At 46.0% G+C, this 11572-nt stretch overlaps 1 protein-coding gene across 1 annotated transcript; it reads left to right on the forward strand.

Annotated features, from left to right (window-relative positions):
- Nucleotides 1–288: 288 nt before the first annotated feature.
- Nucleotides 289–818, forward strand: LOC118091090 (translocon-associated protein subunit delta-like). Its single transcript, XM_035127719.2, has one exon. The coding sequence runs from the start codon at nt 289–291 to the stop codon at nt 799–801; it is 513 nt and encodes a 170-aa protein (XP_034983610.2). The 3' UTR covers nt 802–818.
- The last annotated feature ends 10754 nt before the right edge of the window (nt 819–11572 follow it).

Genomic DNA, 11572 nt, shown 5'->3' on the forward strand with positions numbered 1-11572 from the left:
GGTATTACTGAATTCATTAGGGCGGACTCTCAAAAGTATTTACTGCATTTATGCTACAATTTTATGCACACTTCGCTGGGAGTAAGCCCCAGTGAACACGGTGACACTGACTTCCAGAGTAAACATGCAGAGGACTGTCTCATTTAAAATGCTTGATTTGGTCTGTGCCCATAAAAACTTGAGTGTTTTGTGTGGTTCATTGCTGTGTGCATCAACACTGCATATGCCACATTGAATGTTAGAGAAGGGTGGGCGTTGCCTTTCCTCATCTCCTCCCACTGGTTGGCGATGGCAGACGCCAGGCTCATGCTGCTTCGGCTGGCTTTGGCGCTGCGTGGGGCGCGAGATGAAAGCTCTACAGACCCAGTCATCTCTCCATCCTACTACACTATCTCAGATGCTGTAATCTCTTCTGAGACTGTCTTTGTTGTTGAGATCTCCCTCACCTGTAAGAATGGATCGCAAAATGTTGCTCTCTATGCAGATGTCAATGGTAAGCAGTTTCCTGTTACTCGGGGTCAGGATGTTGGCCACTATCAGGTTTCTTGGAGCATGGAGCATAAGCTGACTTGCTCTGACACCTACGAGGTGAAGTTCTTCAATGAGGAATACTATAGCATCTTGTGCAAGGCTCAGCAGAACAACAAAGATGTCTCTGAGGTCAAACCCCTCTTTTTGGTCAATGTGGATCATCGAGGTGCCTGGAGCGAACCATGGGTCTCCACTGAGGTGCTGGCAGCATTCATTGGTCTCCTTGTGTATTACATGGCCTTCAGTGCCAAGAGCAACATCCAAGCATAATCTGCTTCAATAAACCTTTCATGTAAAAAAAAAAAGATGGGGGTGGACAGGCATTATTAAAAAATACATAAATGAATGTTAGCAATGTATCATGGAAGAGAGAAGAAGAGTTTTGGGTTTGATATCCTGCTTTATCACTACCCAAAGGAGTTTCAAAGCGGCTAACATTCTCCTTTCCCTTCCTCCCCCACAACAAACACTCTGTGAGGTGGGTGGGGCTTAGAGACTTCAGAGAAGTGTGACTAGCCCAAGGACACCCAGCAGCTGCATGTGGAGGAGCGGAGATGCGAACCCAGTTCACCAGATTACGAGTCTACCACTCTTAACCACTACACCACACTGGAAGACCCTGTCTGGCAGCAATTTATGAAAGGAGCCCAGCTGTGGATTTTTGTGTGTGGGAAGATTATGAATTCATATGGTAGTCCCACACCTACCTCCTCTAATTTAGAAATTCCACTTTTGCTCCTAATGCGGCATTGCTGTATTAATGCTCACTTTTTCAGAAGGCTGTTGTTTATGAATTACTGGACTCAGAAAGCTGAAGCAGAGACTACACTAAATGTAAAGCCAAGGGCACATGTTTGCCTAACTACCCCACAGCAACATGTAGCAGAAGGGGAGGGTGAATCTGTCAATTTTGGTTTCTCTCATTTCTTGTTTTTTCAGTCTCAAATTCTCCACATTTTCACATCAGTTCATCATTTTTTTTAAAAAAAAATCTCAATAAATTCATCGGCATCTTAGTCAAATGATCTCCTAATGTAAACATTTTGCATTCAATTTTGCGTAATACAATGCATTTTGTATGCATATTTTTATGGAGACCTGCGTTTTCGTCTGCATATTGTTTTGGAAAGTTGGCCTCTAAATATAAACTGAATTGAATTTCTCCCTGATCCCTAAGCAGAACTTATTTACATTCAACATTACAACATGCTACATCTCCTACTCCCACTCCACATAATTGGCTGCTACTGCTGGGGTGGGTGGAAGAGACACATGGAACATTGTATTACTCTTCCCCACAAGGATGTCACAGACTATCTGGGGAAGGGTACATTATTCTATGGAATGTTATTGGGTAAAGGAGGAGCTAAATACATAGCGCCAGCTACATGTTTGGTATAATGCCTATTTTGACCAGAAACTGAACTATATATTGCCTCTGCTTCCCTCTGATCCGGTTCTACAGTTTATTCCATGCATTATATTGAAAATAATATGCCAAAGCAACTGCAGAATCATTGCCAGGGCTGCCTTGGCTGGGGACTTTGCAGCAGCTCTGATAAGCATGACACTTTCTCACCACATCACTGGCCCAACCCTGAGGCAGGACATGCTTGCAACCTGGCCTTTACATACATACATACATGCATGCATCATTTTATTTGTATCTTGCCTTTCCATGCTCAAGGCGGCTTACAACATGAAAAAAATTACACAATTAACCACATAACTAAAGTAGTAAAAAATCAAAAAATAAAACATCAAAAAGCACAGAACCAAATTGAACAATTTCCACATAAATAATAAGATCTAAAATAAACAACCACCACCACAAGAAATGAATATTTATTTCAGTTTCCTCATAAAATATCAAACGTCCCTTTGCAAAACTGCACTTCATTTGATGAAACTCCATTTTGACTGGCTGCACAGGGGGGTTAAACAAGCACCCTTGTGATAACCAGTTACTTCTTAAGCCACACTTTTATTTTTAGCCTAAAAGGATCTGAAACACAGAAGTAATAGTACCTTTGTCCAGAGAGTAGAGAAAAGAAAAACAAACTCAAAGGCTGAAATAATGTTTGTTCAAGGTAAATGCACTGGCAGTAACATCTCTTTAGAATGACGTATCTTCTAAGGGAGGTGGAGATGGGAGAGAGAAGAAGGAATGAATAAACCTGCAACATGCCCCTGAAGCCATTCCAGCAAAGAACGCAAATTAACAATTCAGTAAAACAGCACGATCAGCAATGCATAGCAGTAGCATTCATTGCTGAAGATTTCATATTTTGCCTCTAGCCTCCAGACCCTTCCCACCCTTTTGGCCACAGTGTCTGAAGGCTTAGAGACCGTAAAGGCAGAATGAGAAAGATTGGCTTCACTCAGAAGATCCCAAGATCAGTTTCAAAAGAATTTAGATTTAGATTTAAGTTACTTCCCCACTCCTGTTACACCACTTTTTCACATAGCCCCGGAGCATATTGTGATAAGCAGAAAACCTAAAGCCTTTCATTCATTCTAAGTTGTTTACTATACAGTATAAAGTGCAATCACATCTTATGTGGGGTTTTGGTTGCAAGGTTTCCATGCATAAATGAAAACTGTGCATACCCAAAGCCTAGGAGCTGCCCCACAGCTAGCGTGGGAGTGGGGAGAAGAGAAGAGAGAAGAGAGAAACTCCATATTCCTGTAGCCCACATGACAAGTGGGCCTTGCCCAGGAGCCAAGGTGGAGAGCTTAAACACTCTTTCTCCACCAAGTAACCCAAGCAGGCCTTGCTGAGGAGACACAGCTTGCTTAGCATGCCGGCTCTGGGATGTTCTCAAGAGAACTCAGGTGACCCTATGAGATCTCATGAGACCATCCCGGGACCAGGGCGCTGAACAGGCCATACCTCCCAAGCTACCCACCTTGCTGGATTCAACTTGCACAATTTCAGTGTATGGTTGAAACTGCACAAGTTAAATGCATGTAAGATGTGATTATACTGCATAGGCTTTCCAAGTGGTGCAATAGCAGTCAAAGGCCCTGCTTCATATCCCATTGCCACCAGAGGGCTGGTTGGCCAGGACACAGGGCAGGCTCTTTTCATTCACAGTGCTCAGATTGTGGATCTCTACCTTAGGAGGGCAGTTGGTTCCCACTTTATTGGTGCTCAGCCAAAACATTTTTTTGCTCTGTTGCACTGTTAGTTTGTTGTAGATTTTCTCCCATTCTGTGATTTCTAATAACCAACTTCCAATTTTTAAGTTCAATGTTGTTACTGTTTTAATTTAGTTTTTATTGTTTTGATATACCTTGTGAGCCGATGAGAATTTTAAAAGGGTGAAAAGGTGTGATATAAATATGAATACACACACACCCCAATATTGGATTATATATATATGGACGCACACCTTGCTGAAGGGACGCAGGTGGCGCTGTGGGTTAAACCATAGAGCCTAGGGCTTGCCGATCAGAAGGTTGGTGGTTCGAATCCCTGCGACGGGGTGAGCTCCCGTTGCTCGGTCCCAGCTCCTGCCAACCTAGCAGTTCGAAAGCACGTCAAAGTGCAAGTAGATAAATAGGTACCGCTACAGCGGGAAGGTAAACCATGTGCTGCTCTGGTTCGCCAGAAGTGGCTTGGTCATGCTGGCCACATGACCTGGAAGCTGTATGCCAGCTCCCTCGGCCAATAACGTGAGATGAGCGCCGCAACCCCAGAGTCGGTCACGACTGGACCTAATGGTCAGGGGTCCCTTTACCTTTACCTTTACCCCTTGCTGAACAAGTTCACTTGCTTGCCTTTTCCTGAAGCTTGCTGATAACAAAGCACACAGAGGATAAAATATTTCCTCTGTCCTATAATTCCTCTCATCTTAAATTGGCCAAGATACAAAGGGCATAGCCAAGGCATTTGTTTCCCTAACGTTGGTGTTGTAGGGATAATAAAGCACCCTGCAAACAATCTGTAATGTTGCAGAGGATTCCAGATGCAAGTGGAACAGTGGAACCGTCTTGTGGACTTTCTTTCCTTGGAGGTTTTTAAGCAGAGGTTGAATGACCATCTGTCATGCATACTTCAGCTGAGATTCCTGCACCAGAGGGGGTTGGACTAGATCAGTGTTTCTCAACCAGTGTGCCTCCAGATGTTTTGGGACTACAACTCCCATCATTCCTGACCACTGGTCTTGCTAGCTAGGGATGATGGGAGTTGTAGTCCCAAAACATCTGGAGGCACACTGGTTGAGAAACACTGGACTAGATGACCCTCGGCATCCCTTCCAACTCTATGATTCTATGCAGCAAAGCATTACATCTCAGAAACTGTAGAAGAAACCAGATTAGCAAAGTACCTCCACCATGTTCGACACCTCTCATTCTTTGTTGCTCATGGTGGCCACCAAATCTGCTTATTTGGCAGAGCTAACACTGGGAATATCCATTCCAATGCATTCCTATGGGAAACCGCGATTCACTAGACAAATTTTTCATAAAACAAATTCGTCTAGCGAGGCAACCGCCGCTCGAAAAATCCTTTCGTTAAGCAGAAATTTCGTTAAGCAGGGCATTTGTTAAGCGAGGCACCACTGTACTTAACTGGGAACAAGTGGCAACCTTAACTCCTTGCTACTATGCTGGGTTGTTAATCTGTTGTTCACAAATTAAAAATTACTGCTGAAATATTATTGGTTCTTAATGCTTCCTGTTATTAGAGCAGACCTGTTGAAAGGTTTTCTAACACAGCAAGTTCCCTCCACAAGTCCATAGGATGCAACTCTCCACTCATTATATCAGCAGATTATCAGTTCATGAAGCTTTCTCATATCCAAACAAGTTCTGCAAAGTTACTGTCTGGCTTTAGTCTAACTACAAGGCAGGCTGTAAAAAGGGGTCCTGTTCAAGTGCAGCCAAATGAAGATCAGAAGGGCCAGAGACAGGATGCAGTCAGATCAGGCGAGGCCCAATCAATGTTCGAAACTGAGATATGAAAGCTAGGAGCTAAATGGCACCTTAAACCTAGGTTATGGGTGCCACAACGGAATGTCAGTGTTATGTATTGAGATCGGCTGCAGTTCTCACTCTGGGCCACCAGTATGCAAATGATGGATTGAGAGCTGCTGTTCAAGGATTGGTTGGTTAGTTTGAATTTGTTACTGTTACATCACCTTGCCGACAAAGGTCCGTATAGTTAAAGCTATGGTTTTCCCAGTAGTGATGTATGGAAGTGAGAGCTGGACCACAAAGAAGGCTGATCGGTGAAGGATTGATGCTTTTGAATTGATGGTGCTGGAGGAGACTCTTGAGAGTCCCATGGACTGCAAGAAGATCAAACCTATCCATTCTGATGGAAATCAGCCCTGAGTGCTCCCTGGAAGGACAGATCGTGAAGCTGAGGCTCCAATACTTTGGCCACCTCATGAGAAGAGAAGAATCCTTGGAAAAGACCCTGATGTTGGGAAAGATTGAGGGCACTAGGAGAAGGGGACGACAGAGGACAAGATGGTTGGGCAGTGTTCTCGAGGCTACGAACATGAGTTTGACCAAACTGCGGGAGGCAGTGGAAGACAGGAGTGCCTGGCGTGCTATGGTCCATGGGGTCACGAAGAGTCGGACACGACTAAACGACTAAACAACAACAACAATATAAGGCAGCAAGCTACGCTGTTGTGGAGAAAGAACATGGAGCAGTTCTAACTCCTGCAATAAAGAGCTGTTGCTTAAAGAAGCTGTGTCTGTCGCCCATCTTTCCCACTATACAACACTGGTGACGAAGGTGGGATCGCGATGAAACAAGACACAGCCAGAACTTAACTACTGAGCTGCACACTCCAGAGCTGAGATATCGCTGAGGCTAGCGTCCATTCCTTCACCATCCAGCCAGCGTGTCAAGGAATCATGGCTTTGCTACTGCTTCTACCCTCGTTATGGAACAGGTTTCATAATCTCATCAAATTAAAGATAGATCTTAAAACAAGAGCCCTCTCTCAGCCTACAAATGTCCCCATGGGCTGAGGAGATAGCGCTTGGGTTATTTATGTGCTCTACTACTTTTAAATTAAACATGCCTTATTTTACATATACTGTAGTGGAAAATTACTGCAAGATGCACTCTGCTTTTAACACAATATTATGCAACCAATCACTTCTGCATTAATCAAGAGACCAAACTTCAAAGGAACATGATGAGAATGAGAGAAGCCCCCAAATGCCACCAAATGTATCAAAACAAGTTTGCAGAAATTCATCTCATTCCAGCCTGAAGATAAAAACAGAAGGCGGCGATAGATATTAATTCCTGCTCAGCACTCATTTCCTCTCCACCTATTCATCTTTGTTTTTCATGGCCTAGTTTTGCTTGTGTTTTGGAAACAGCAGGTTGCCTGGTACAGTATTGATATATTTTGCTGTTCCTAAAAGCTCCTGGCCTTCTTCACCACTTAATATAAGACCTTCTAAACAGCACAGTGGCTTCAGAAATAAAAGCTTCTTCACATACTTTTAAAATAAAATCTTTTTTTTCAAGGCCTAAGGCATTTTCCTGCCTGAACTGGAACTTCAGAACAGAGTCCTGTACAGTATTGTCTATATGTCAGGGCCAATCCTGTCACCATTCATAAGTTATCAAGAGTTCTAGGCCCGTGACTCAGAGCTTCTGATCACTTAGGCACAACCTGGACAAAATGTGGAACTTGAGTGCGATATTTCCAGAATGAACTCTGGGGAAAGAACTGTAGCTCAGGGGTAAAGCATGTGGTTTGCATATCACATATTCAGTCCCTGGTATGTCCCCATGGGGCTGGGAGACAGCCCTGCCTGAATTCCTGGAGAGATCCAGCCCCTCATTGCAGGCAATACTAAGCTATAAGGAGCCATGATCTGATTCAGTAGACACATCTTTCCATGTTCTCTATTTCTTCCTTTTCTAAAGAGCCCAGCCTTTGTCACTGATCTAGGTTAAGGTTGAGAGATTGTGACTTCCCAAATTCTCCCAGCAACCTTTGTGGTTAAGTAGAAAACTTAAGAGGACTTGGAGGCAGTGGAGTTTTATACAACGGAAGCAGATAAAAACGACATACGGTAGCATGTTGGCTTGGTCGCTTTTTCATTCTTAGCAAATGCACACTTAGAGTAGGGGACACTTGTAGAAGAAACTACAGTGGTACCTCTGGTTAAGAACTTAATTCGTTCCTGAGGTCCGTTCTTAACCTGAAACTGTTCTTAACCTGAAGCACCACTTTAGCTAATGGGGCCTCCTGCTGCTGCCGCACCGCCGGAGCACAATTTCTGTTCTCATCCTGAAGCAAAGTTCTTAACCCGATGTGCTATTTCTGGGTTAGCGGAGTTTGTAACTGTTATGTATTGAAGTCACTGTCAGGTCCGAGGCAGTTGTTTTAGGAGGAAACTTTAGGAGGGAATTTTGAATGATGTTTTGTTACATTGTTTGAGCCAGCCTCTATAAAAGCAGGCTGGCTCAGCACTTCAGTTCAGTTCTGTTCTGACTCAAATAAAGAGCTGTTTGGAGAATCGCTGTGTTGTCTGCTGCTCACCCACAACTTAACAGTAACCTGAAGCATTTGTAACCCGAGGTACCACTGTAATCTCTTCTAGAGCAAGGAAGGGGACTCTTGTGACCCTTACGGCATCTCTGACCATTGGCCATGCCAGCTAGAGTTTATAGGAGTTGGAGATTAACAACACGTGGAAAGCCACAGCTTCCCCATTCCTCTTTTACAAGCGACCACATAACTAGGTAAGATTTTTCAATTTACTCTCTCACATGTGCTCTTGAATCATGATTATGCGTCGGGGGGTTGAGGCAGCAGACTAAGGAAGGGAGGGAGCTGGGAAGGCAGATGTTGGGGAGAGAAAACACTGAGGGGACTGTGGCTCAGAAGAACATTATTGGGGAGGGCCACGGGACCCCGGTCCGGCTTATGCCAGGAGAATGCCATGTCCTTCTTCCTTCCCAGGCAGGGCCGGCCCTATGGCCAGGCTGGGTGGCGCAGGGCACCACGGTGCTGGCCCGCCAGGGGGGGGCACCGTGAGCTGCGCCCGCCCACTGGCCGGCCGGTCCGCCGCGTAGCTGCGCCCTTGGCAACCATGCGGTGCCTGCCCGCCGTGCAGCAGCGTCTGTGGCAGCCGTGCTGCGCCCGCCCACTGCACTGGAAAACGGGGCTGGGGGTGCCGGAGGGATCCGTGGCACCACGGCGTTAGGGGCGCTTAAGACGGCCCTGTTCCCAGGCCCATGGTTTGGGAGAGGAGCCAAGCAGCAGCAGCAGCCCAGCAGTGCCCTGGGGAAACCCATCATTTTCAGATATGCTGTGACCTTCTGTGGCAGGGGAAGCGTTTGACCGCAATCTGGCCTGCTGCATAAGGAAGGCCTGATTTAGATATTTCTATAGTTTTATAGTGTTTCTCTGTGGTCCACCTGGGAAGGAGAAGGGACATGATTCTCTCCCATGCCAACATGACATCTCGGCCATTTTATCGCAGAAGCATCAGCCAAAGTTTCCTCCGATTAAGACAGCTGCTCAGCTCATTTCTGAGAGAGAGGAGACTTTAGCTGCTGATTCTGAGCTAGGCGGGCCGGGACGGAGCCAAGATGCCCGTACAGAGGCCAAGTGGGGAGAGCTTTTAAGATCAGGTAAGAGGAAAGCTTCCTTCCCAGGTCCCCCACCCTCCTGCCCCAGACTGGTGCTAGTGTGGCTGGGAGCCAGGCGCCTGCTGATGTCTCCATTTGCAGCAAGGGAAAGACTCAGCTTGGGAGCCGCCGCTGGAGGCTGGAGCCCAGACATGCCACAGAGGTACTGTTTAATTTCCAAGCAAAGGGTCTGCTGGTTTCTCTTTAAGGTTTCCAGACTCAAAAGAGAGCAGGGCAATTAAAGGCACAGAAGTCCTGTCCACTATTGAGTCTGGCAACCCTAACAGTCCAGTCGCCATCCCCTGGGGCATGTGGCTGTTCCAAGACAAGAGAAGAGGGGCTCTGCCAGCTGCCCGGGAAACAGAATTCCCTCAAATAGGAGGGCCACAGTGCTAGGGCTTGGCTTGTACTGCTAAGTCCAGATGCCTCACACAATCCCCTCCAATTACCAGGAAAGCTGCTTTACAGACCTGGGCTATACCCGATTATTGTCTTCCCAAGCAACTTAAAAATGTAATGCTAGTGGTCAACGAAATAGGTTTAAAGACTCTCTCAAGGCAAATCTAAAAGAAATGAAGTATAAACAATTGGGAAAGGCTGGCCTGCGAAAACTCCAGTTGGAGAACAGCCTTTACCAAAGGTGTCATGGACTTTGAAGACGCTTGAAATCAGGAAGAAAGAGAGAAACAAGCTAAGAGGGTGGCACGGTCAGCAAACCCTCACCCTGATAGACTCCTGCCAGGATACCTATGTCCCCACTGTGGAAAGACGTGTGGACCCAGAATTGGTTTCCACAGTCCATTATGGACTCACTGTTAATATTGTGTTCATGGAAGACAATCTTACTCAGCTCCGTGTGCTCGCCAAAGAAGAAGGTGATAGAAATTGGGGGGGGGGGCTACAGCCTTTTTTATGGACATGGACTTAATGGGAAATCCTCATGGGAAGATGCCTTGAATGTCCATGCTCCCCCAATGTCTGGTTGGTCCAACACTTCCATCTCGTGCTCCCTGAAAGGCGGCACCCATCTGGCAGGTGGAGGTGCACCTTGGGGAGGGGGATAGTGTCATGGGGCAGGAACCAGCATCATCTGCTGAGGGGGGAGTGACTTCACCTGCAGCTTCAAAGACTCCAAGGAGAAAGTGCTAATGAGAACCAGCTGGCTTCAGCCTTCTTAAGCAAAGCTCCCAGCAGAAGGCAGAGAAGGAAAGAAAACTGCTTGTTACTGTTTCTTTTTAACAATCTGTATCACGATATATTATTTAATCATTGGCATATCGAAAGCAACCAGTTCCTCCAATTTCTTCATTGAGTTTTAACATATGCCAGTGACTCCGTTCTCCTCTTGTCATAGACTGGAACATTCAGACAGCAGCCGGGACATCCCAGAAGACATACAAGGCACTGAGCAGCATGGGTTCCTCCAGCGACTTGGAAGGACGGTATAATTCACAAAGGCAAGACTGGAATGCCACGGATGATGGAGTCTCGCTCTTGTCCATCAGCTTGGGTGCTGGCAACAGAAACCATTCTATTGAAGTGTGGCCCTGTGGAGGAAGAAGGACTTGGTATCCTCCTGGCAGATGTGGGGCATGGATGCCCTGACATTGCTCCCAAAGAAAGCTTGGCCCAGCCACTTCAAGACGAGAGCATCTCCTTTCTAGTCTCATGCAGGAAGGTTCTTCTCCCGTTCTCTGTTGACACTCCGCTTGTAGGGTGTTCTCCCAGCCCCATGCAAATCTTTCCTTCCTCATACCTGTTCTTTTTATACAGAGTGCTTCTGCAGGAGCCACAGCGGTGCACAAAGGAGATCCTGGAAGAAAGAAGGTATCCTTGAAGCATGGCAGAACTCTAGGCTAAGGGCTGCTTTGAGGAAAGAATCCCTGAACATGTGAATGGGCTATCACAGACCAAACTCTACTTGAACAAAGAGATAATTCACGTACTTTTGTAAACCAAGAAAATATTGAATGAAAATTATTTCAAACAAACCAACAAATGGAAATGGTTCTGGGACTAAGCCTTGGTTTGGAAGGTGGAGAACTTCCACTTGCAGCATGGCCACCTGGGTGTTTGTCTGAAAAGCAGGAGAAAAAGGACAATGGTTAAGGACAAAGGGAGTTGTAGTCGAGAAATACCTGTAGGAGGGACCCCAGTTCCCAAACCCTGTCTTATTAGCGTACGCCTTTTTTCAGAAATGTATCCACAGCATGAACACGTACGCTCAACTTGAAGGGTGTTCTCCCAGTCCCATGCAAATCTTTCCTTCCTCTTACCTGCTCTTTTTATAAGGGTGGCTTTGACAACAGCCACAGGAGGCAGTGTTCCTACGACACCCCTATTGTGTTTTAGAAGAATCCCTGCCTTCCCTCTGCTCCAGTACCTGAGGGTCGTCAACATCTCTCCAGGGTTTTGGCC

This window comes from Zootoca vivipara, chromosome 10 (genome assembly GCF_963506605.1).
Source record: "Zootoca vivipara chromosome 10, rZooViv1.1, whole genome shotgun sequence".
In the NCBI taxonomy this organism is placed as follows: Eukaryota; Metazoa; Chordata; class Lepidosauria; order Squamata; family Lacertidae; genus Zootoca; species Zootoca vivipara.

Coding starts and splice junctions, on each gene's coding strand:
- LOC118091090 (XM_035127719.2), top strand. CDS start 289: ATGGCAGACGCCAGGCTCATGCTGCTTCGGCTGGCTTTGGCGCTGCGT.